Source organism: Ascaphus truei, chromosome 3, assembly GCF_040206685.1.
Source record: "Ascaphus truei isolate aAscTru1 chromosome 3, aAscTru1.hap1, whole genome shotgun sequence".
NCBI classification, from domain to species: domain Eukaryota; kingdom Metazoa; phylum Chordata; class Amphibia; order Anura; family Ascaphidae; genus Ascaphus; species Ascaphus truei.
Genome location: NC_134485.1, coordinates 17,476,841 through 17,504,138, shown reverse-complemented (window position 1 = coordinate 17,504,138; position 27,298 = coordinate 17,476,841). Strand labels below are relative to the sequence as shown.

Below are 27,298 nucleotides of genomic sequence, written 5' to 3'. Positions count from 1 at the left end.
CCCTACCACTAGTTACCCTGCTAGATATTTATTCAGACAATATTCCTTAGTCAGGTCTTGATATTACTAATTCTATTACCATGTAAGGTCCTACAGCCAAACTGATGTCATCTGATAAGGAACTGTCCACACCTCCATACAGAGAATAACCTAATATGGTATGTCTTCTGGAAAGACCCAACCTTAGGGCATAGCCTCCTCCAGTTGCATTAGCTCTAACCACAGTTGTCTATTGTCACTCAAATGTCACCCACACAGGACTTCTCTACAGAGAACTCAGCACAGCTGCACTCCCAAAATACCATCCCAATGTAAGTGAATCTATAAGAAAAAACCAATTACAATATAAAGTGATATAATATGAATGTAATGAAAGAACCTTTGCAAATCAGACAATATACTGTAGGCTTGGCTTTCATACCAGATTCACACATATTACAATATAATAATATCACTGAACTGAATTTCTTACAGAACTGAAAAATAACATATAATAATAAGATAGATAATAATAAATGTAATAAGATCAGAACAAATAACTAGGTAAAAGCACACCATGTGAAGATAAACATGCCCCAAAAATCAGCGTAAAACTAATAGTAATATTGAGGGTTATGTAAAGCACAAAGGGCCATATTTACTGCACTGTTCCATTGGACACCTACAGCACAGCTTAGCAGACATGGCCTGTAAGGTGTCTTCCGGCGTTAAATAAGTTGCCTTATGGAGTAACACTGCCTAATACATATATCTATTTATTAAGATGTCTATTAATATACTGAACACTATTTACTGATGTAAGGTGTCTTTCAGCACAGAATGGGATCATTGTACCAAGGCAAAGGTGGTGCAATTTTGGGGCAAAATTATTGAACCAGATGTATCAAAGAAAAGATAATTTTGTTTTTATAAGGATTTTATTTTCTTTGTTCCAGATGGTGCTGGGTGTGCACCATAGAATTGCACTCCTTTGCTATAATACATATTCCCTAAGGTCTCTTACGGATAATAACTTCTTAGTAAATATGGGCAACATTTTAAAACAAAGTTTTGCCAACATAAAAGATTTGAGAAACAAAACTGTTTCTTTATAGTAGCCAGATAATACGTGTTTTTCATAATCTATTGAATAGTTACCCAAATTATACTGAGCTGATTCCTGGAGAATTATCTACACTGATCTATTTACAAGCAGTGATGGTTGTCTGATGGATTCTACTAAATGCAGGATGACAGTATTGCCTGAAGTCCCAGAATCCTTTGCTGTGGCTATGGCTCAGATTTTATGTATGTATTTTAGAAGTGTTTAGTTGTTTTTGTCTCTACCAGCTTTCCCCCCAAAAAGTTAATGTATCCACTCTGCTATACTTGTATGGGGGTAGGAGTATTTGTCTTCCCATTTATTACAGAAACAGTTTTAGTAAACCTCGCTCTCCTTTTGAGCCAAAATAAATCCTACGTGCTCATAATCTAGTAAATGTGTGTTCTCTTTGCGGGTCTGAAAATCAACACTTTTAATAACAAACCCTGTATCAGTAAGTGCCTTTCTAACAAATCCTTCATCATATTTCAGCATATAAAACTTGTGCTCACCAATCATGTAATAAGACATAGAAATAGCCACAAATAGTACCAGATGCCCTGCAACTTTTATCAGGGAGGATATTTTTTTCAGGTTGCTGCGATAAGCATCAAGATCTTTGCTCACAACCTCCAAGTAGCCACAGGATAAGAGACAATCCACCTTTGGTAGAATGACTGGGTGTAGAGGGTTTTCTTTGGTGATGTCACATATTAGAATACGCTTGATTGCTCTTCTTAATTGTTCTTCCTTTTCATGCCACATCGCACTTGAAAAGAAAAAGCTCATTACTATCTGAATATCTACATGCTGGTGTGTGCACTAATGTTCATGCATTTGTCAGCTTAACTACAGTTTGAGACATAGGCAAGAAGTGCATACAGTATGTGTGCGGAAAAAGCCCTTTAAGCTCAGATAGGCACATTATCGTATTTTATAGCCCTTCTCGTATGTCTAAACCATGTGTGAAAAGTTTTCTTAGGAGTGATTTTTTTCTGGCTCTGCAAATCCGAGTAAGATAACAGAAAGGTCTGAAACGCACAATTTTAGCCAAATCGCTGGAATTCCAATAGCTCCGTTAACTCAAAATGGCAAAACCGCTTAATATAACTCACAGACTTTTTTCCTGCCACTTAAAGGTAAGCAAGATAGCTTCAATAATTGCAGTACAAATACAGAGTTACAAGCCCCACATCGTGTGTCAGCTCTGCTGAGCATGCACTTAATGTACCTACAGTAATTAATATGCCTAATAATCTATTCTATAGTAATTTCTGCCCTTTCACTGTACTGTCTAACGCCTGATGTACCTTGTTAATAAAATAATTTAACCCCTATATAATTATTACACATAAATACATTCATATGAAATACCTGGGCCACGTGCCCAATTGTCTCATTAAATAGCTGGTGGCCAGATTGATAGGTACATGGCTCAAATAGCTGCCTATATAAACACCCATTTTATGAGCTTCATATTTATTTAAAAATGTGAATACATGGGCATCATGCAGGAGTAATGGACATCATTGGGGACGGTCTCTCTTTGATAAAAAGGCAAAATACTTCTTTTTCATACGTCTGTAGCCCCTTTTCCCCCACCCTATCTGAGATCATATAGCTACAGTTGTATTCTGGTGCTGGTGCATACCTGTTAGGTAGAACAGAAGATAGGAAGATAGTCCTTGATAAAGCACATTTATTGTGCGAAACGCATAGGAGGCTCTACATCTCCATTGGATGATGTGTATCATTGAATACATCTTTATATTTTTATACCACCTAGCTCCATGGACAATGCGCTGCTTTCCTATTTTTTTTTGCTGCCAGGTAGAACAGAAGGCCTGAGAACTCCGCGATTATTTATTTATTTATAAAATGTTTTACCAGGAAGTAATACATTGAGAGTTACCTCTCGTTTTCAAGTATGTTCTGGGCATAGATTTAAGACACATAATAAATGGTTACAAATACAGTTACATAAATGAACAGGGTATACATTATATACAAGACATTGCATGCACAGTTAAAGAAAATATATATTATAGGCTTATGAAACAGTTACGACCAGATTAAATTGTGTGTCAGCCTTAGTTTTGAAAGAACTTAAACTGGTGGTGGATGTGAGAGTCTCTGATAGGTTGTTCCAGTTTTGGGGTTCACGGTAAGAGAAGGAGGAACGGTCGGATACTTCGTTGAGCCTTGGGACCATGTACAGTCTTTTGGAGCCTGATCTCAGATGATAAGTGCTGAATGTGGTAGGGGTGTGGAGCTTGTTCAGATAGATGGGTACAGTAGCTTGCCCAGAAAGTATTTGAAGGCAAGACAGGAATGGTGAACTTTGCACCTTGACTTGAGTGATGACCAATCTAGTTCTTTGAGCATTTTGCAGTTACATATGTTGTAGTTGCATTGGAGAACAACATGGCATATTGAATTGTAGAGGGTGTCAAGTTTGCTAAGGTGGGTTTGGTGTGCTGCACCATATACTATGTCTCCATAGTCTATTATTGGCATTAGCATCTGCTGTGTGATACACTTTCTGACCAGCAGACTTAGGGAGGATTTGTTCCTGTAAAGTACACCTAGTTTGGCATGCTGTAGGGCTTGGATGTCAGGGTATCAATGTGCATCCTGAATGTTAACTGGGAGTCAAACCATACTGATGCAGCAGCCGTTATTCGAACACATCTCGGTGCCGATTTTGTGTTCTCTACTGTTTCCTACGTAGCATGAATGCGGCCAATCGCCCCAGGCACCCGCGCTTATCCCAGGCACCCGCGCTAATCACAGATGTTTTGTTTGAATATCATGGATTCTGTTTCTTCGTTTGCAATAAAATGGATGAATTGTAATGTGTACAGTACTGTGCTACTGTGCAAATTTCATGTTTTTAAAAGCCAGAACACTAAAATTCGTTTTTCTGCTCTCGCCGCGCTCGCATCTTAGTGCGGGAAGGTTGGAATTCATCCCGCGGTTTCAAATCGGGATTCCGATGTACATGGCGTGTGAAGTGTTCGAATAATGGCAACTGCATCAGTATGCCCAGGTATTTAAAACTAGTGACAGGTGTTAGAGTGGTGTTAGCGTTGGTTCTGATCTGGAGCTCAGTCACTGGAAGCTTTAAAAATTTAGTCTTGGTCCCAAATACCATTGTTACAGTCTTGTCAGTGTTTAAAAACAGTTTGTTTTGGGAAATCCAGTTTTCGAGTCTCTAAAAGTCAGACTGAAGGCAGGGTTTGCTCCCACTCTTTACTGGGACTTCCAGTGCTAGAGGGGCCAGAGAATTAGTAGCCCAAGGGGACCTGGCTAAATGTCTATAGCTAAAAATGTTATCAAAACATATTTTGAGCTAAATGATTTGTCAAAATATGGAGTGTACATGTACTGTATATACAGTTGTTATATTTTGCAGGTGGCACATTAGCTATAAAGAAGCTGCAAACCACATCTATGGACATCATGAACAGTTTTCATGCTCCGTTTAAACATACTGTACGCTATAATAGTTTTGTGCTTCATATTGGAAACCAGGGCCACTGACAGGGGGGGACAGTGGGAAAAGTTCCCGGGCCCGGGGTCTCGACGGACGACGGCGCAAGTTGGGCCCCACCTCTGCCAGGCCAGACTGCTTGTCCTCTCATGGCCAGTCCCAGCATCTCTCTCAGATGCAGGCCTCTATCACTGTGTCCCACGTCGATGGGCCTCTCTGACGTCACCACGCTGGAAGTAGGCTTCGCCCAGCTTCCGGCTCATGGCATCATGGAGGGAGGCCCGACGAGCGCCAGCACGGCGTGGGACATATGGATAGAGGCCTGCAGTAAGTGAGAGCCGGGGCCCGGTTGCGAGAGGATCGGCTAAGAGACCTGGCCAGAAGTTGGGCCCAATTTGCAGTGCCAGCCGGACGGGCTTCCCGCAGACCATTGACAAGGTAAGTCTGTTTTTTTCATATGTATGGGGGTGTGTGGGTCTTTCTAAAATATATTGGGGGAGTGTGGTTTGTTTTAAAATGTATTAGGGGAGTGGGGGGTCTTTTTAAAATGTATTGGGGGAGTGGGGGTCTTTTTAAAATGAATTGGGAGGTAGGTGTATTTTTAATATGTATTGGGGTGGGCGTCTTTTTAATATGAATTGAGGGAGAGTGAGAGGGGGAGAGTGAGAGGGGGTGAGTGAGGAAGAGGGAGTGAGACGGAGGGGAGAGAAATACATGGGATGGGAAAAGGGTGGGAAATAGAGGGGGCTCATGAGGGGTGAAATGGGGGGGAGCTCACAATACCACTGGGGAGAGGGGGGGCTCAACGTAACTCCAGTCCTGGCCCCCAGGAAATCTGTCTGCGGCCCTGTTGGTAACAAGTTAATATAAAACATTATTGGTGAAGGAAACAATTCTCTGAGCTCACGTGGGGCCGATTTCCCATTAGGAAGTAAGGCCGCGAGTCCACGCTGAAGAGGGGACATCTGCTCCAAACACTGAACTTTCAGATAAGAAAAAAATCTTTATTGCCGTGTGCAGAGACTGTGCAGATTGTTGCATATGAAAGGGCTTGTTTTTGGGGTGGGAACCAGTTTAGCTGGCCATCCAGTTAGTGGGGGCTAAAGCTACGGTGCAGTTAATTTTCCCTAAAGGGAATTGGTGTTATTTTTATGTGTTGTTTTTGACTTAAAGGGACAGTGGGCCTATTGGTGTATGATTGAATCCTGTAAATAAACCTCCTGTATAGAGAAATATCATGTTTCCGGCCTTAATCTGGGACTAAAAGTTACTGCAACATGGTGTGGGCATCACAATTGGTGGAGTTTAATGTGGGCAGTCCAAGAGGCACTGAGCAGTGGAAACTGAGGTTTGAAAATAAATGCGGGGATTTAAAATGGTCGCCCAACTGAAGTGAAATAACAGAATCTGCGAGTGAAGTCTGTCCCACTGTGTATGACCAGTTGTGCTTACAGGATACACAGGGAAAGTGAAAAATGGAGGAATTTGTGATCACACGTCAGCGCAGAAAACAGGAAGTACTGCTATCTTAAAGCAGAAGTTGCAGCAATGGACAAAGTCACAGGCGGAGAATACTGCATTGTTAGTACAACAAATGGTCGTGTCCCTACCCCAGATGATGAAGGAGAACTCTTGCTGTGCCCCGCAAAAAGGACAGTCTCCATTTTCAGTAGAAGCTCCAGAATTCTTTTACCCCGTGTGTTCAGGAAAGCGAGGGTTAGAAAAGACCAGAGAGGAGCTACAGACCAGAGTGCTTGGCGCAAGCGTCACAGGAATGACGACCAGCCTAGGGATGACAAAGGCTACCACTACCACCATATACAGAAAGCTGAGTGAATCAGAGAAAACAAGTACTGACTGGAAACTGTACTATGAGATGTCCCAGAAAGACGTTCAAAACTTCACCACAAAGTTAGAAGTTTCTAAGCAAGAGGCTCACGCGCTCAAAGCAGAGCTTGGTAAGGTAAAGAGAGAATTTATACAATACATTTTTTAAGTGCAAGAAGCACTGGAGAGTGCAGAAAGAAGGCTGCATAGAGAACGTGGGTCCCTGGAGCAGCGCACACAAACAGAACACAAACTACGGAGCCAGCTGCAAGAGCTGCGTGTGAGTCTGGAAAAGGCTAAGGTGAAACAGGCTAATGCTGAGGAGATGCGGCGACTGATACAAACCCAGAGCAAGCACCGAGAAGAGGTGAAAGACCTGAGAGAAGACTTGCAGGATCAAACTGAAGAACTGCAGACGCAGATTGCTGAGCGCAAGATACAGCTCGCAGAGAGGGAGGAGGTGTCCGTCCGTCAGGTGGTCGATCTGATACTACATTATGATACCGAGATGGCCAAAGCCCGCAAATTGCTTGACAAGGTCCAGGAAGAGCACCGGTAACTGCAGGTAACTGCAGGTCAGAAATAGAGGAAAAGAAACAGTCTGCTAGGAGATGTGGAATCGCAACTCAACTCCTAAAGAAGCTGAACTAGCAGCTGCACTGACAGGAAAAAGAAATGCAAAAGGACAGCTTCAAGACCTCAGGAAGGACCTGGAGTCTGGGTGTGTTGGCCGCAAGATGGCAGAGAAACAAAAGCGTGACCGGGGTAATGAACTAAAGTCTCTGAAGACTGAGCAGGACGCTATGTTGGACTCTACTGCTGTCCGGCCGGAGGTTTCTCAGATGAAGTTGGAGAAAAAGGTTACAAACCTAAATCGAACACTTGGGTCACAGAAGCAGTGTTCGGAAAAGATGGCGGTAGACTTAAAAAAAAAGGAAGCAATGGAGAATAGAAATGCACAGGTGTCTCCACTACAGGGAAAGGTATTGGCCCGGCCCAAACAACTGTATCCCAGACTATGTGAGTTTCCAACACACAGAGAGTTAATCTCCCCTATGAAAATAGCAGCAGCTGAAAACTAATTAATCAGGCAGGACTACTGAGGGAATGGGGAAGTGTTTTAAAAGATACAGGAAGCTGCCACACTGAGTGCTGCCATGCGGAGAGACTGACTGCTGTTCCTCAGAGAAGGGGGACAGAGAAGCATCCTCCTCAGCTGTGGAAGCTGGCACAGACCTCTAGGCCTGCTGGACGGTGGTCGCGGAGCCTGCCCAATCTGCCTCGGTCATTAATCCCAGGAAGAAGAAGGAAGGACGAGAGACCGACTAAAAGATACTGCAACGTGGTAGACAGCTGTTTCGACCTTGATGGGTCTCATCAGTGTGAGGGTTTTTGTCACTTTTTTTACTCACCATAACTTAACTCAGTATTATGGTTTAGCCTATCCCATAGCCTCTCTTGCATTCCCAGTAAAATCAACCCCACACTGATGAGACCCATCAAGGTCGAAACAGCTGTCTGTGGGTGGTTTTCTGGGTATGCACCTTAACCCTGGCTGTGCTCGAGGCTGTGACCATGCAGCAAGCTTAAGCCTATAGGGAACCATGTTAAAAATGGTTATTGAGGCAAAATGTGACACTGTGTGCTCATTTGCATGTCATTTCCCAGAATCCCTTGCTGCAGTGGAAGTGCTGTATGCTGGGTGATAATGGGGAAAGGCGGGGTTGCAGACCTGCCTAAGACATGCAGATGAGCATACAGTTATATTTAAATATATATATATATATAATCAAAAAAATAAAAAAATAAATAGATGATACCGTTCTGTGGCTAACGAAATGCTTTTATTTGTGCGAGCTTTCGAGATACACTGATCTCTTCTTCCGGCGATGTTACAATGAATGAAGCAAAAGGTAAACTTAAAAACAGTGTCTCTTGGAAGGTTATCTGTGCTGTTCCTTCCCCCGGTGTGGATGTGTTTTATGGCTAGAGGTGTTAAATGGTTACTGAAAGCAAGTGAAGAAAGAGTGTGTATGTGTATCAGTGTGAATAAAAATGAATGGAGAGCCCACAGTATATACAGTGCTTTACACAAGGTGTGTGTGGAGTGGGACTGGATATAAATGGTGTGGGTGGGTGTTGAAATGTGAGAGTTAGTAGCACAACTAAAAGTGTGTGTGGATACTTAGTGCTCCCTATTGGTGTATAGGGATGGAAAAACAAGGAGTATTAGTATGTGTGAGAGACAGCTGTGTGTGCATACATATAGCACAGTATGTACAGACATGGCCTTTAGCGCTTATGGGACGAGAGTTTACTACTGTCAGTAATGACTCATAAAATTTCGATCTCTGTTTAGGCCACTGCTAAGTGTCCCGAACAGTTGCATAAATTTGTATTCATGCAACCGTCTCTCTTTCGGGGTTTTAAGATTACCTTTGAGTATGGCAACCCTCAGATCGTTCATCTTATGGCCAGAGTCAGAGAAATGTTCGCCAACAGAACTGTCTATTGTACCGTGTGTGATGCTGTGGCGATGCAGGTTCATTCTCTTGTTTAGCCCCTGCCCTGTCTCACCTATGTAGTAGCAGCCCCCTGGGCATTTCATGCACATGATGAGGTACACGACATTGCTGGAAGAACAGGTGAACCTTCCTCTGATTTTGTATTCCCGATTCCTGTGTGGTATTTGTATTGTGTCCGCTGTGTAGAGCATTGCGCAGGTTTTGCATCTTGGGTCCTGGCATGGTTTTGTCCCGCATTCAGTTGTACTGCTGAATACTTTACTCCTCACCATAATATTCTTGAGATTATGGGGTTGTCTATATGATAATAAGGGTGCTTCAGGGAAGACATGTTGCAGTCTTGTATCTTCCTGGAGGATGGGTTGTAGTTTCCTGGCGATCTTGCGTAGGGCTCCTAGGTGTGGGTTATATGTGACCACCAAAGGTACCCTGTCGCTTGTCTCCTTCTGTTTGTATTCAAGGAGATCACTTCTTGGTATTCTGGTGGCTTTGTGAATTTGCTGGTCTACAATTCTGTGGTTATATCCACGGTTTATAAAGTCTGATCGCAAGGCTTTAATCCGCTGGTCTCTGTCTGCTGTGTCGGAGCATATCTGGTTGTATCGTATGGCTTGACTGTAGATGGTTGCATGTTTGGTGTGTGTCGGGTGGAAGCTGTTGTCCCTCAAATAGCTGGCTCTATCTGTAGGTTTGCGGTATACAGAGGTCTGTAGTTGGTTGTTCTTTATAGTAATGGTGGTGTCTAGGAAATGTACTTCATCCGGGGAATGGGTGAGTTTGAGGTTGAAGGTCGGGTGGAAAGTATTGAAGTTGTCATAGAACTGTAGGAGGTCCTGTTCGCCAGAGGTCCAAATCAGGAGGATGAACAGGACCTCCTACAGTTCTATGACAACTTCAATACTTTCCACCCGACCATCAACCTCAAACTCACCCATTCCCCGGATGAAGTACATTTCCTAGACACCACCATTACTATAAAGAACAACCAACTACAGACCTCTGTATACCGCAAACCTACAGACAGAGACAGCTATTTGAGGGACAACAGCTTCCACCCGACACACACCAAACATGCAACCATCTACAGTCAAGCCATACGATACAACCGGATATGCTCCGACACAGCAGACAGAGACCAGCGGATTAAAGCCTTGCGATCAGACTTTATAAACCGTGGATATAACCACAGAATTGTAGACCAGCAAATTCACAAAGCCACCAGAATACCAAGAAGTGATCTCCTTGAATACAAACAGAAGGAGACAAGCGACAGGGTACCTTTGGTGGTCACATATAACCCACACCTAGGAGCCCTACGCAAGATCGCCAGGAAACTACAACCCATCCTCCAGGAAGATACAAGACTGCAACAGGTCTTCCCTGAAGCACCCTTATTATCATACAGACAACCCCATAATCTCAAGAATATTATGGTGAGGAGTAAAGTATTCAGCAGTACAGCTGAATGCGGGACAAAACCATGCCAGGACCCAAGATGCAAAACCTGCGCAATGCTCTACACAGCGGACACAATACAAATACCACACAGGAATCGGGAATACAAAATCAGAAGAAGGTTCACCTGTTCTTCCAGCAATGTCGTGTACCTCATCATGTGCATGAAATGCCCAGGGGGCTGCTACTACATAGGTGAGACAGGGCAGGGGCTAAACAAGAGAATGAACCTGCATCGCCACAGTATCACACGCGGTACAAGAGACAGTCCTGTTGGCGAACATTTCTCTGACTCTGGCCATAAGATGAACGATCTGAGGGTTGCCATACTCAAAGGTAATCTTTTTTTTTTTTTTTCCAAATTTTTTTTATTAGGCAGTTAAACAATTACATGGTATGTACGGTATAAACAATATGTCAGCCTAATGTACATTTTTTTCTTTTTCTTGAGAGAAAAGAGAAAAGAAAAGGCTCAACGCCTCCCTGATCTCACGAAGTCCATCAGGGAGGCGCGAGTATGGAAACAGAGAGGGAGTAGAGAAGGGGGGGGGGCAGGGTGTGGGGGGGGGGAGGGAGGAGAGGGTACAAAGGGTATAGCGGGGGGTGGTCATGATCCCCAGAACCTTGGTGATTCTGGTTTGGGCTTTAATGTGAATTGGGCTTCTAGTTTGTTAGGGGGCGTTTCGTCTTATATGCGCCAAATAGGTGTACCATGGGTCCCAAATTGCTGTAAATGAGGTGGAAGACCTCTTAAGGAAAGCAGACAATCTCTCCATGTCCATTACTTCTTGCACCCTTCTTATTATTGTTTGTTTCGAGGGGGGAGACACTTTCTTCCAGGCGGCTGCCACCGCACACCTAGCCGCCGTGAGGATGAAGGAGACTAATTTTCCTGTTGGTCGGTCCAGATAGTCTAGGGGCCTGGCCAACAGGTAGGTCAGCGGTTCGACAGGTATTTTGAGGTCTGTGACCTCCTCTATTAATTTTTGTGTTGTTTCCCAGTATTTCTGAATTTCCGGACATGTCCACCAAATGTGGGCCATGTCCCACTTTTGACCGCAGCCTCTCCAACATAGATCGGATGCCAGTGGGTAGATTTGATTTATTCTGACTGGAGTGAGATACCAGCGGAACAGTATTTTGTAAATGTTTTCTTTGATTGTGGTACATATGGAAGTTCCTGAGGCATTTTCCCAAATACTTTCCCAGTCCTCTCGGTCTATAACTATATCCAATTCTGCTGCCCAATGCAGCATGTAGTCATGCGTGGGGACTTCTGTAGTCCCTCCTAGCTCTGTGCAGATTTGTGTTATTAGACCTTTCTGGTGATCTGTTTCGCTGCAAAGTCTCTCGAAACCTGTGAGAGGGGGAAATTCCAATGTTGGGGATAATGTTTGGAGAAAGTGCCGAATTTGTAGGTACTTGAACACGTTCAGTCCTAATATGTCATACTTGGTTTGTAGATTTTGGTAGCTCAGGAACTTCCCGAGGCTCAGGAGGTCGGCAATCGTTTTAATGTTTTTGGTTTGAAATTGGTCAAATTGTCTGGGCTCACAGCCAGGTGGAAATTTCGGATTTCTGTGGATTGGTATGAGTTGGGATTGTAGCGATGTGAGCTTGTACTTGAGTTTGCTTTTCGTCCAGGTCTCCCAGGTGTGTCTCATTGGGCCTAATTTGAATTTGTTATTTTGCATGTCCTCCCTGCTCAGGGACCAAAGGCAAGCCGGCAGTGAAGGCGTTCCGGCATATTGCGTTTCTATATCCAGCCAGCAATATTGATTTGGGCTTGCGTTCCAGACTACCACCTGTCTCAATTGTGCGGCCAGATAGTATTTTGTAATGTCTGGAACTCCCAATCCTCCTCTCCCCCTTGAAGCCAAGAGAACTGACCTGGGGACTCTAGGTTTTTTACCTTGCCAAATAAAATGGAAGATTGATTTTTGAATATTTTTCAATTCTGAGCCAGGGATGTGGACCGGGAGAGTCTGGAAGTAATATAATAATCTAGGGAGTATATTCATTTTGACCGAGATCATTCTCCCGATCCATGATATTTGATATCCTCCCCATTTTTCCAAATCTTGTTTGATTTTATGGAACAAGGTCGGATAGTTATGTTTATATAGTGATTGGTAGGTCCTCGATATCTTAACTCCCAAGTATTTGATACAGGAGGAGCTCCAACGGTAATTAAAGTTTAGTTTGAGGAGTTTCACCTCTGGCTCTGGCAGACTTAAGTTCAGGGCTTCTGATTTGTCATTATTTATCTTATATCCTGAGATTTTTCCAAAGTCTCGGAGTTCTTTTTGAAGGTTGGGTAATGAGGTTTGGGGTTTGGAGAGGGTTAAGATGACATCATCTGCGAATAGAGAAATTTTATGCTGCCTATTTCCAATATCTATTCCCTGGATGTCTTTATTGAGTCGTATTGCTGAAGCCAGTGGTTCTATCGTTAGCGCAAAGAGGAGAGGAGATAGGGGGCACCCCTGTCGAGTCCCATTAGTTATCTCGAATCTTTGGTTAGTCCCCCCTGGTAGTTTTATCGTTGCTGATGGATTTTGGTATAGTCTACGGACCCCCTCTAGGTATGTGTCTTTAAAGCCAAATTTACACATAGTCTGGTCCAGAAATTGCCAGTATATTCTATCGAACGCCTTCTCTGCGTCTAAGCTTAACAGTAGTGCTTTGGTGCCTGTGAGGTGGACATGATCGATAATATCGATTATTTTTCGGGTGTTGTCAGAGGCCTGTCTCCCCGCAACAAATCCTACCTGATCAATGTTGATTAACCTCGGTAATATTGGGTTTAATCTGTTTGCTAAAATTTTGCTATATAGCTTGAGATCACTGTTGAGGAGGGAGATTGGACGGTAGCTTCCACATTGCATCGGGTCTCTGCCTTCCTTGTGTATTATTGCCAAATTGGCTAGAGACATTGTTGGAGGGATTTGGTTCCCTTCCATGAAATGGTTGAATGTTTTTAGCAGATGCGTGGATAGGGTTGGCAAGAATCTTTTGTAGTAGACATTTGTGAAACCGTCAGGGCCAGGAGACTTAGTGAGCTTTAGTGATTTGACCGCCTCTTCCAGTTCCTCTTTTGAAATCTCAGCATTGAGGACTGTGTTTTCCTCCTCCGTCAGTGAGGGGAGTTGACATTTATTTAAATATTGAGTTATAGTTTCTGACGCTATCGGTTCGGGTCGGCCGTTTTTAGTTCTTAGGTTATATAGTTCTGTGTAGTATTTAGTAAATTCTGCTGCTATTTTGCTTTCACTATATTGAATTTCTCCAGACCTACTCTTGATCGCCGTTATCTGGGATCTTTTTTGTATCCCTCTTAATTTACTGGCTAATAGTCTGTCAGCTTTGTTCCCTTTGTCATAATATTGTTGATTGGTCCATTTGAGGGCCTTTTCAACGTCTTCCAGCTGGGTTTGTCTAAGTTTTGTTCTAGCTTCTATTAATGTTTTGTATACTTTTTTTGATGGATTTGCTTTATGAGCTTGCTCTATTACTTTTATATTCTCTGTGAGTTCTTTGATTAGCGTTTGGCGGGCTTTTTTCCTGTGGGATGCGATGGAAATAAATTTCCCTCTGATAGTTGCCTTATGGGCTTCCCATAGGATTGCTGGAGAGGAGACTGTTCCCACGTTGAGGGAGAAATAGTCCTTAAGTGAGGATCTTATCTCTCTCTCAATCTCTGGGTGATTAAGTAGTGAATCATTCAGTCTCCATGCATATGTTGTTGTTTTTTCAAAGGGGATTGACAGTGTCAGGGTGATCGGGGCATGGTCTGACCATGTGATTGAGCCAATGTCTGATTCTATGGCTGCCGCCAGCACATTTTTGGTGGTCAGAAAGTGGTCTATTCGAGAGTAAGTCTGGTGAGGCGCTGAGTAAAAAGTATAGTCCCTCTGACCTTGATGTTGGGTTCTCCAAATGTCCACTAACGAGAATTCGCTCATGATGTCCCTAAACCTTTTCCCCTTGATCTGGGAGTGGGTTGTACGGGAGGGGCCCACTGTGGTTGATCTGTCCTCGGAGGGGTTTAAGACCATGTTTAGGTCTCCTCCCACTATTATCGATGACAGATATCCCGGGTCAACGCCCTCGAGAACAGTTTGTAGGAATTCTGTTTGGTTCTCGTTTGGGGCGTACACATTGATTAGAACGATTGCTGAGCCCGCAAGGGAGCCATATACCATTAGAAATCTACCCTCTGGGTCCGCCGTTGTTTTGACATGATTAAATGGGGTGCCTTGTCTGATCAGGATAGCCACACCCCTTTTCTTGCTACTAAATGATGCAAAAAAGCACATTGGGAAGAATTTTTTGAATAAATTTGGGGGGTCTTGTGATGTGAAGTGGGTCTCCTGCAAGAATATAATGTCTCCCCCTGATTTTTTCATGTCCATGAAAGCTAGCCTTCTTTTTCGGTTATTCTGTAGTCCTTTAACGTTCAAGGAACGGATTTTTATTGGGGCCTTAGTGGCCATTGTTGGCTTCTAGTTGTTCGGGGTCTTGGGGTCCCTCCTTTCCCACTAGGGGAGACCTTGTTTTTATATTCTAAAGACCCTGTATGATTGAGGTCGCCTATTGGGCTGGGCCTCCTTCTAGGGGGGGTGTGCTGGGTTTGCCTTTGCCGGGGGGGGGGAAGAGGCAGGACTATAGGGAGGGGAGGGGGAGGGGGAGGGGGGAGCGGGGGAGGGGAGAGGGGGAGAGGGGGGGAGGGGAGACGGGGGAGGGGGGGAGGAGGGGGGGAGGAGGGGGGGAGGGGAGGAGGGGGGGGGAGAGGGGGAGAGGGGGAGAGGGGGAGGGGGGGAGGAGGGGGGGAGGGGGGGGAGGGGGGGAGGAAGGGGGGAGGGGGGGAGGGCAGGGGGGAGGAGGGGGGGGAGAGGAGGGGGGGAGGAGGGGGGAGGGGAGGGGAGGGGGGGAGGAGGGGGGAGGGGGAGGGGGGGATGGGGGGAGGAGGGGGGGAGGGGGGGAGGGAGGAGGGGGGGAGGGGGGGAGGGGAGGAGGGGGGGAGGGGGGGGGAGGAGGGGGAGGGGGGAGGAGGGGGAGGGGGGGGAGGAGGGGGAGGGGGGAGGAGGGGGAGGGGGGGGAGAGGGGGGAGGGGGGGAGGGGGGAGGGGGAGGAGGGGGAGGAGGGGGGGGAGGGGGGGGAGGGGGGGGAGGGGGGGGAGGGGGGGGAGAGGGGTGGGGGAGGGGGAGAGGGGGGGGAGGGGGGAGAGGGGGAGGGGGGGGAGGGGGGAGAGGGGGAGGGGGGGAGAGGGGGGGGAGGGGGGGGGGAGGGGGAGGGGGGAGGGGGGGGAGGGGGGGAGGGGGGGAGGAGGGAGGGGGGGGAGGGGGGAGGGGGGGGGCAGTCTAGCTATGTTGTGTTGGTGATGTTTGTTTTCTATTTGTGTATCTGACTCTGTCGCGTGATCGCTGTATATGGTGTTTGTTCCTGCTAGACGCAGCCTTTGTGTGTATGCTTCGGTGGGTGGCTTAGTAGTTCCTTTAGCCCGAGGCCATTGATGCTTATTTTTGCCTCTGCTTGTCAGCCTTTCCCTCAGCCCATATATCATGCGTTAGTCTTAGGTCACCGTTCCTTATGGCTAAGCGAGTGGGCGGGGGTGGCAATTTCAAACTTAATTGTCCCGGCTCGGTGTCTCTTCTCTGTCAGGCCTCCCCCGGCTGTGGGGCACCAGGCCGTGAGTATGGGTATCGCCCGAGGGGAAAGCGCGGGGGCACCCGGGGAGGGGAGAGGGGGGGGGTCCGCTCTTCTCAGCAGCACCAGTCCACGGAGATCCCCGACCCCATCTCCCAGCCGCAAGGCCAGACCAAGGGTCTTCCAGGTCGCGGGGCTGGGCCACCCGCTAACATCCAGCCAGTGAGGCGTAGCCTCCGTGCGTCGCCCCCCTTCAACTCGCTGCGTGACCCCCCCCCCAACCCGTCCGGCACCGTCAATCTCTCCAGAGATTTTTTAGGGATTACTCACGGTTGCTGGAGCAGTTCGACCTGGGCTCGGGAGATCATAAGGCCGGTAAGGACCGGCTCTCCACCTCCAGGGACCCCACACGGGGAGGGTCGGGGGCCAAAAGAAGCCGAAAGGCCGTAGGTAGCCAACAAGAGGACGGGGACATGGCGAGAAAGGGGGAGAAAGAGGGTGGAAAAAAAACAGAAAAAAAAGAGAAGGGGGGGGGGCGGCGCCCCCCCCCTCCCCCGCACCGCAGAATGCTGGTCCCTCCATCTCCCGCCGATCGGAGCCCCGTCTCACTTTTCAGGTAAGTGAAGTGGGTGTTGCAAGCGGTTGTGAAGATTTGAGAGCGGTGCTGTTCCCTCGTCAGCTGTCTCTCCTCTCCCGGTGGGTCGGTGTAGTCATCTCCGGCAGTGCTCGTCCTCTCCCTGCAGTGCTGGTAAGGTGGGGTCTTTGTGTCATTCTTGGGGATGGTGCCTTTGTATGTGCTGAGAGTGTGGGGTTGAGTTCTTCTACTTAATCCTCTGACCCCTCTGTCCCGCCAGCCTTTCCGAGGCCCTGGTTGGGGGCTCTTCTTGTCTGGGTCCTTCGTTTCTCCAGCTGGCAGGAGGGGTGAGGTTTAGTGCTTTAGCAAAGTGCTCCATATCTTCTTGATGTTTAATTGAGAGCATCTTTCCATTGCGCTGCACCATTAGTCTAAATGGGAAGCCCCATTTATACTTTACTCCGCTGTCCCGCAGTAGTATGGTTAGGGGTCTTAGTTCCTTGCGGCGATCTACAGTTCTTTTGGATAGATCGTTGTAAAGTTGCAGTTGGCTGTCCTCAAATGTGATGAGATCTTTGGTTCGGGCAACCTCCATTATTTTTTCTTTTGCCGAAAATTTATGAAGTCTGGCTATGACGTCTCTCATCCTTTTTGGATCCTCTGATCTAGGGCCAAGGGAGCGGTGAGCCCTGTCCAGTTCAAGGTCCGTCTGATTCAAGTCTCCACATAGGGAGGTGAAGAGCTCCAGGAGGTAAGTCTTTAACTGCCCTGGAAGTACCGACTCGGGGATGCCTCTGATTCTTATGTTTTGTCTCCTGTCGCGATTCTCCTGATCTTCTAGGGAGTCGCGGAGACTTTCTACCTCAGCCCCGAGCCGGAATATCTCGTTTGCAGCCAATTCTTGGGCCTGTGCGAAGGTCTCCATTTTGCCTTCCAGTTCATCCGTGCGCTCCCTTAGGCCTGTCAGTTCTTGCTTTAGCTCAGTGACTGCGGATCTGAGATCGGCCTTTAGCGACTTGTGCAGGTCATGCAGCATTTCTGCCATAAGCTCTTTCATGTCCTCTCGGGTGAGTGTTGCCGCCGGCTGCGCTGGCATTTCTTGCCGGTCTTGCGTTTGGGCAGTTTGTTTGGGGCCTCGTGCGCCTGATGGGCCTGCGCCATCTTGGTTTCTTGCCGCCGCCTCTGAGTTTCGCGGGGAGAATAGCTTGTTAACAGCCTGGGCTGTTTGGGATTTTTGTTTGTTAGCCATTTCCTCTAGGGTTGTGGGTCTAGGGTAGTGCTTTAGGAGGGGGAATTTTCGGGGGAAAAGAGCCTCTATTTGTTTATTTGTTAGGGGGTCTGGCGAGTTCCTCTGCTACACGTCCATCTCCGTCGGCGTCCTGGCCACGCCCCTACATAGTTTTGTTTATGTGTTCATATGTTGTAGCGGGGGGGGGGCAGGGGGAATTGGGAAGCGTGGCTGTGTAGCTTTTCTGGCTCTCAATGTTGGACACTCATATATTTGTGGCAGCTATTTTAGAGTGTTGTTGTTTTGGGCGATTTTGCCGGTTGTGCTGCCAGGAAGTTTTGTGCCAGGATGGGGTTGGGCCGTTGGTTAAGCCCATGGGTCTCGGACGGCAGATTCTGGCAGCTGTTAGAGATTGGCAACCTCAGGTTTTTTTTTTTTTTTTTGGGGGGGGGGGGAGGGCGGGGGGAGCCTGTAATTATGGCTTTGGGTGTGAGGGGGAGGGTGAAGGTTCACTTTGCAATTGTATTTCTGACCAGGGGGGGAGAGGGGGCACCCACTCCTTCTGCACTGTTTTTGTTGGACCCTGCTGTGCTCTAATGGCAGGGTGTCTCTGGGCGCTTCTGTGCAGCAGGGCTCCGTTGTCCCCCAACTGTCTATCCCTCCTTACCCTTCCCCAGCTCCGACTGAGCCTGATTGTCCCTCCGCCTGTCCTGCACGCCTCCCCTCCGCCTCCGGTTCTGCAGCGTGCCGCGGATCAGCCTAGGCTTCCGATTCGGCAGCCATCTTGGTTCCTCTGCCTCGTGGGGAGCGCTGTCGGCTGGCTGCTCTATTTCCAGCTGTGGGAGCTCCCGGCGCCGCCCGCAGAGCCGAGGTCCCGTGCGCGAAGCTCGCCGTTCAGGCTGAGTGCCACCGCTGCAGGGCTCCTTCAGTTCCGTCCGGCGGCCATCTTGGAAACCTCGGCTGCAGGGGCTCCGGGACTCCGGCTCTCCCGAGCGCCTGTTGCTCGCTCGGTCTGCCGCCACGGGGCCTCACGGGGTGCGGGTGAGTCTCCCCCGCTCTTGTGGCACTTTTTCGCCGCTTTTTGGCTGGTTTTATGGGCTTTTTTGCCGTATTTAAACTGGGGCCGCACGGAGCTCTCTGGCTGTGCTGCTTCCCAGTTCGGCTGCTGGCCACGCCCCCCACTCAAAGGTAATCTTAAAACCCCAAAAGAGAGACGGTTGCATGAATACAAATTTATGCAACTGTTCGGGACACTTAGCAGTGGCCTAAACAGAGATCGAAATTTTATGAGTCATTACTGACAGTAGTGAACTCTCGTCCCATAAGCGCTAAAGGCCATGTCTGTACATACTGTGCTATATGTATGCACACACAGCTGTCTCTCACACATACTAATACTCCTTGTTTTTCCATCCCTATACACCAATAGGGAGCACTAAGTATCCACACACACTTTTAGTTGTGCTACTAACTCTCACATTTCCACACCCACCCACACCATTTATATCCAGTCCCACTCCACACACACCTTGTGTAAAGCACTGTATATACTGTGGGCTCTCCATTCATTTTTATTCACACTGATACACATACACACTCTTTCTTCACTTGCTTTCAGTAACCATTTAACACCTCTAGCCATAAAACACATCCACACTGGGGGAAGGAACAGCACAGATAACATTCCAAGAGACACTGTTTTTAAGTTTACCTTTTGCTTCATTCATTGTGACATCGCCGGAAGAAGAGATCAGTGTATCTCGAAAGCTCGCACAAATAAAAGCATTTCGTTAGCCACAGAACGGTATCATCTATTTATTTTTTAATTTTTTTGATTATTGAAACTCGGCTAACACGGTACTGATACCTCTACATTGATATATATATATATATATATATATATATATATATATATATATATATATATATATATATATATATATATATATATATATATATATATATATATATATTCTGTTTGTTTCATATTCATCTTTTCACATGTTTTTGAAGTGAAACTTCTTTAGTGGCACCTCTGATGGGATAAAACTGGATAGATGGGGGGGCGAAATGTGAAACGGAAGTGACGTCACGTAATGGACGCCGCTCCGCTCACACGCCCCCCCCCCTGTCACATATGGCGGCGGCGATAACCGCCGGTGCCGCTCCTAATCGCCGCCGCACCCCTCACCCTCCCACACACCCACACCTAGTTGCTCACATGCGGCGGCAATAGCCGCCGCTCCTAACTGCCACGGCGCCGCTGTTCCGCCGCCTGCTGCCATGCCGCGCGCCACGCATGCGCAGAAGTGGCTGGCAGCGGCGCCTGGGAATAGGGTGGTTTGAGCGCGCCGCCGGGGGGGGTGGGGAAGGGGGGAGCTTGAGCGCGCCGCCGGGTTGTGGGGAAGGGGGGAGCTTGAGCGCGCCGCCGGGTTGTGGGGAAGGGGGGAGCTTGAGTGCGCCGCCGGGGGGTGGGGAAGGGGGGAGCTTGAGCGTGCCGCCGGGGGGTGGGGGGGTATCTGCTCAGAAGACTCAGACTGAGCCCCCCGGGTCCGCAGCTCCGTCGGGGGTGGGGGGAGTCAGGAGAGAGGGGGCAGGACACAGACAGAGAGACATACGGTACACACAGAGAGATACACATACACTGACAGACACACACACACTGACAGACACGCACACACTCATACACACATTGACTGACACACACATTGACTGACACATACACACAATGACACACACACACTTACTCTGATGCACACACACACACTGACTGACACATACACACACACACACTTACTCTGATGCACGCGCACACACTGACGCACGCACGCGCACACACTGACGCACGCACGTGCACACACTGACGCACGCACGCGCACACTCTGACACACACTGACATACGCACGAACACCCCAGTGATGTACCGAACACCACCCCTGAATGATGTGCCTATTCCTTCCCCCCCACTGTGAGCTCCCCCACCCGCTCAACATTCATGATGCTGGTACTGCTGCCAATAAACACATACACACACACACTGACGCATGCACACTTTGACGCACGCACACTTTGACGCACGCGCACGCACACTGACTGTCACACATACATACACTCACTGACCGACACAGAGAGACATTCACACAACATAGAGAGAGAGAGACATACACTGACACACACACACACACACACACACACACACACACACACACACACACACACACACACACACACACACACACACACACACAATGACTTACACAAATACACACACTGACCGGTACAGATACATACACTGACTGACACACACACACAAACAAACACATACATACTCACTGACTGACATACTGACACATGTGTGCCGAGCACGCGCGTTATAAGTCAATTTCTGTGACAAAAGTCAAAGAAGTTTCACTTACTATGCGCGTGCACAGCACACACAGCTTTTTTTTTCAGCTCAGTCTCTTACTTACCTTTATTAGTTTTGACTTTATTTTGCTGACTCCAGTGCTTAGCTCAGTTTTGTTATCAGTGTTTTAGATTAGACAGCTTTGGGGACACTGTGGATCTTTTGTATATGTGTTTAATAAATTTTAATACTTTTGTACGCTCTTTTGGGATCTTTTTTTCTTTGTTTCTGTTATGTATAATATGTAGCCCTGTTTCCCCCACCCCTAAGTGAGATATGGGGGGGTGGGGGTAACTGTAAATAGCTACCGGTGCTGCCCCTTTACCTGTTTGGCTCGCAGGAGCCTAAGCCTTCGCCGCTGGAAGCCTGGGGTGAATGACTCTTACTACTACTATATGGTGCAGCGCCTCCACCTGCGATGGCTCCCAGCAGAGCAGGAGTTGTTCCTCGCAGGACACATACGAATGAACACATACACTGGATGTGAAATAGCAAAGGGCTTTACTGAACATAACATATCTCTTAACACTCTAATGTACTGACTTATAACTCTATGATAATATCTTATCACTCTACCCACTGAAGACACAACTAGCCACACACCTCGCAGGGCCTTGTACCCCACACCTTATTCCCTGAGTCCCAAGTGTCCCAGGTAATGGTGCACTTGGTGACTGTACCTGCCGAGTGTGTCCACACTCGGTATGATGAATCTTCACAAAGGATCCGCTGATCCTGCAATGAAACCTGCCTCTGCGTGGGGTGATGTCCCGCCAGACGCTCCCACCGTGAAGACTGTCTCTTTCCCGAAGAGGTCTGTTCCCAGACCAAACTTGCCAGGCCACGTGCACACAGCTGTGTCTCTGACTATCTTATATCACACCTGACTGCTGAGGGGATCCGTTCCCTATCTAGGGCAAGTCCCTGTAGCAGCTCCAACCTTTCAATGACTCAGGGCCTAACTGGGCCTGGGGTATAGGGCCTAGTGTAGGGGCTACTTGCCTCCCCACACGCAGAGCTCCTTTTCTAATGTGACAGGTCCCTATCCTAGGGCCTGTCCCTGTGACCACCCACTCTCACTAGTGGGAAGTGAGGGCCTCAATTCTAGCCTGGGGATTCCTGGCCTAGGGCAGAAGCTCGCAGCTCTCTGCCCTCCTTCTTCCCCCTTCTGTATCCTCAGCCTGACTGACTCATGTGCGTCACAACATTGTATCATATCCCCTGCTGCTGAGAATCTGTAAATCTCAGTGGCGGGCTGGCTGCAGGTGACAGGGATCATAGGGCATTCCCCAGAGGCTGCTGGGAGATGTAGTCCACTCAAGACCTCTTTCCTATGGGTACCACGTGCGTGATCTCTACGGCGCATGTGCGAAGCTGTAATGGCCGCCGCTACCCTTGCCGACCTCTGCGCATTGCGCGAACCTCGCGTCACAACCAAGATGGCGGCGCCCACCGGGAGAAGTCGCCGTCCCCTTCCCCCACTGCCACAGGGGTAAGACAGGGGGCAAAGGAAAATCAGGGATACCGGGAGTGACCCCCTTACATATATGAAGAAGTCAGTTTAGCTGATGAAACGCGTAGGGCCAGGTGTGCAGTGGATCTTCCAACGCTTCTTACGAACCTGCTCGTTATCCCAACCTGTTTGGTATCTATATCTACCGTGTGACGTCATCCGCTGTCCCGCCGCATCCATCGTCCCCGGAGGGAACCAAAGATCAACTGTTGGTGTGTGCCCGGGGAGAGGAGTTTGCGGAGAGCCTGATATCGTGAGTTCCTGCTGGCGGTGAACAACGAGGGCAGTATTGGACACAGTGGAGTCACGGAGAAATATAGCAGAAAAGCGGCGGTTGCTGATCCTCTGGAGCATGAGTATTATCTCATAATATGCTTTTATATATTATATGTTTGTGAGTTCATTTTATGAGCCTTTTTTGGGAATTAAATTTATTTTTTGCACAGTAATGCACTAGGATTCAGCGCTTTTTTTCTTCTTTTTTATTATATATATATATATATATATATATATATATATATATATATATATATATATATATATATATATATATATATAATCACTTTTGTTTTGTTTTTAATATCTGAAACCAGATAAGGAAATGTAAGTTTAAATACAATACATAGGTTACTTCTCTCTACTGATCATTCAGAGTGGAAGCTTGAGTGCTTCAACTTGGGCTACTTCTCTCTACATTTTCTCGTTATCTATTTACGACCCAAGAGCACCACCTCCAACCTTCATTTAGCTGAAGTGGGGGTTCCCTATCTGACTATTAAATACAATACAGGCAACGTATAATTTTATTTTACCCAAATTAAAAAGCATTCCATTCCAGTAATTGCCCGGCTGATTTACGTTTACAAAAATCTCTTAAATATTCTGGGGAAGAACCACAAAACAGATAAATTTAAGCATATTGTTCACTTACCTTTTACCCTCCAGCTGACACAGTAATTTAGAAGTGTGAGACCAACCAAAGGCGTCTGACTCCTTATTCAGCCACTTTTTAAAATCCCTAATGACACTTTCATTGGATTCGGTCACAATGATCTCCTGAAAGCTCTCACAGGCTGGTAAGAGATGGTGTATAGCTGGAGTTTTGGTGATATCAATTAAGGTTTTTCCTGTCACCTCACCTGCAGGAAATAAATCCAGAGAAAATATAACATTGTCATAATTCCAAAGTCCAAAAAAACTATTTGCAACTTGCAAGAAAGAGAATTTTGTTGCAAATATCATAATTTTACCAAAATACATACATACACCAGCAAAGAGGAGAAATCCACAGGAATGTTAATGTGTTCAAAATCCTTCACAAACAAGCGAATATATTGGCAAAATATTGACAAACTAAACTGGGACACATTCCATGGCCGCTTGCTGATGGGCGGGGGGCGCAATTGGAGAAAACTACTTGATACATAGATACATACTGGACACCTAACAAGCTCCTATTGAACCCTCAAAATGACCACAACATATATATAAGCATATGAGTGTCACAGAGGAGTGCTACTGAGCATGGCAATATATATTTTAAAACCAGAGACAGAACATAAAACACAGACAAAGCTCAGTTTTTAGCACATCCAGTGAGACTCATACACGGTACAGTGCCTAAATATATATGTATAAATATCTAATAAGTAAAAAATGTCAAACTAAAAGACCATTTTACTTATTAGATATTTATACATATATATTTAGGCACTGTACCGTGTATGAGTCTCACTGGATGTGCTAAAAACTGAGCTTTGTCTGTGTTTTATGTTCTGTCTCTGGTTTTAAAATTGATACATAGATACAGAACAAAAACGCCCCAGTTTTGTTCTAAATTTACTTTGGTACTTAGGGGGCTATTTCCTAAAGTCTGCGGGCTGCAAAAAATGTCAATCCCAATTTCTTACATGACATTCCTTAAATTTGATAAATATGGTGCTATTATTTGCCCCATTTATGCTTTGTGAAGACTTTAGTAAATAGAGCCCAGAGACCCCAAAGTGCGTGATTCAGTAATGTCTGTTATGAGTTATAGGGGCGGATTTAGAATTAACTCCCATTCAATTCAATGGTACTGCAGTTAAATTCATATCCGCAGCATTGTCTTGTAACTGGGGTTAATGAATAAGAGGGCGGAAGTTTCGATTGCTTTATATACCTTGACTGTTTCTCTTCCACCACTTTGAACAGAAAATTGTCCTTATTCCCTATGTACAACCATATTGAGAAATCGGGTTCCAATTCAAGTGATCAATGATTCAGATTGTATTGTCTACTTCATCTAGTGCTGGTCTTTTAAATGGAATAGAAGATTTTAAAGTGCTGTTCCTCCATACTACATAACACCAATAACAAAATAATACTTTTAAGTATACAGTATGTGTTATAAGCAAACCCACATATTTATATCACTGAAGAAGACCCTATGTACAGTATGTCAGTTTCAATTTTATATACCCTTACTAAAAACCCAGTGAATGGAATGTCTGTGAATTTACTGTGTAACCCTGTTCTTTTAATGTATAACTCTGTGCCCAGGAGATACTTGAAAATGTGAGGTAACTCTCACTGTATTACTTCCTGGTAAAACATTTTTATAAATTAAAAAAAAAAAAAAATGGAATATACATACCTGAACTGAATATTTTATGTAATGTTCTTACAACAAAGTCTTGCATGTCCTCTGCTAGAACACTTGATTCTGAAAAATATGTTTCTGTTAACAATCTTGGATCATGTTCTTTATCATGATAGTGTTTATAGGAACTGGAATCCATTGTGTGCTTCTGCAGTAGTTTAGTTTTCAGCAGGGCTGGTATAAATACAGTATGTAGCTATTGAATATTTAAAACCTGAAGAGCGTCTCTGTAATTCTTCAAATAGTTATGTAAGTTAGGGCATGATGACTGATGTTTGCTAAAGAGATGCCTCCAGTAAACATTTTGGTCACAAGTAATACAATGAAATGTGTCTGTTAACCCTTCACGGTGCAGCATACCACTCTTTTTATTTAGATATTTACAATATGAGAGCAGTTTTTCAGGGTGTCACAAATGTGATTCTAATGCTCATAATCCTTCTCTGCCGTTTATGCCCTGGTTCTACACAGCCTTGGATTCCCAAGCCTTTTCGTGTGGTGAGCCACTTACCAATGATGTCTCTACCACCACTCTCATATCCTAGAACAGTCCTCACCAAGGAACTGCTCGTTTACGGATCCCCTTTCCGCCTAAAAAACTTTAGGAACAACTTAATGTCCCCGAGACCCATGGATGGGCCTGTCTGGCTGCAGATCTCACCGGGGGGTGGGGGTACACAAAGGAGTGACCACGAGTCTCTGGACCACGACTCTACCCCCAATCCTAGACAGTTCAAGAACAATTCCAGGTCCCCCAACTCTATGAGTGGTCTTGTTCGCCCGGAGGTCTCACGTGAAGGGGGGGGGGTACTGTAAGGAATCCACACCTCAGTTTACTGTTTACCTTTCAGACCTGTGCAGTCCTGGAACACTTCCCCTGTTTACTGCAGCCTCACTCATTAAAGCAATACGGTCACACGCCCCTTCTGCTATTGGTTCACCGACATTTAAGTTCTGCTTTCCCACAATGGAAACTGCTGAGCATAGTCCTTCCTGGATGTCACCAAGTGTTCTGCCACAAGCCCCTGGCTTGTTATCTCGTTACTAACTCTGTTATTGTCCTAGTTCATGTTCCTGTCTCCTGTACTGAAGCAGAGGTCTCTCCAGTGTTGACTTCAGCTCCCTGTTTCCTGAGGCCTACTATCCTTCCACATGGCCTACTATCCTTCCACATGGTCATGGGATATGACCTTGCAAACTCCACTGACGCTGCAAAGCAGTGACTTGACATAAAAGGCTGGACCTATAACTGGAATGATGTTGCATTTATTTTGTATCTACTGGTTCCTGGGGCCTGCTGCTCATTCTCCATTGCAGAGGCCGTGTCCTGGTTCCTGTGCTGAAGTGGAGGATTCTCCAGTGCGTACTTCTGCTTCCAGTTTCCTGCTGCCCTTCCCTTGAAGAGGCCGGTCTACGAGTCCTGAGGTCTGTTGCTCTCTCTCTCCTTACACAGGCCCGCTCAGGACTCTTGCGCTGAAGCACTAGTGTGCCCACTCCGGTCTGCTTATCCCTTCCTGAGACCAGTAACATGGGCCATGGTCGCCGCACACGCAGAGGCCGATCACACTACTAAGCTGAAGCGGTGAACTACTGACTACCTGTTGCCGAACTCCTGCTTGAACAATGTTTACCCTGATGTCTCCGATCCTGACCCTGGCTTGTCCACTGACGATGCTGCCTTCTCCAGTCCCGACCCTGCTATGTACGACTACGAACTGCGCAATCCGGATCAGCCTGCGCGGTCTAAGGTCGGTGCTTATACAACCCCACCTCAGCCACGCGGTCCGACCCAGGTTTGTGGCGAGCACAACTGTGACAGGATGCACATTGATACCCTGACATCCAAAACCTAGTTTGCCGAACTAGGTGTATGTGATGCTTTTGCTCCCACGCACAAGCCAAGACA

The 27,298-nt window shown here is 46.6% G+C and overlaps 1 protein-coding gene across 1 annotated transcript; it reads right to left on the bottom strand.

The window, feature by feature from the left end:
• Window positions 1-555: 555 nt before the first annotated feature.
• LOC142490620 (indolethylamine N-methyltransferase-like) lies at window positions 556-25,531 on the bottom strand. The gene is made up of 3 exons (XM_075593037.1): window positions 25,387-25,531; window positions 23,683-23,890; window positions 556-1,850 (listed from the first exon to the last, which is right to left on the bottom strand). The coding sequence occupies exons 1-3, from the start codon at window positions 25,529-25,531 to the stop codon at window positions 1,418-1,420; spliced, it is 786 nt and encodes a 261-aa protein (XP_075449152.1). The 3' UTR covers window positions 556-1,417.
• Between the last annotated feature and the right edge of the window lie 1,767 nt (window positions 25,532-27,298).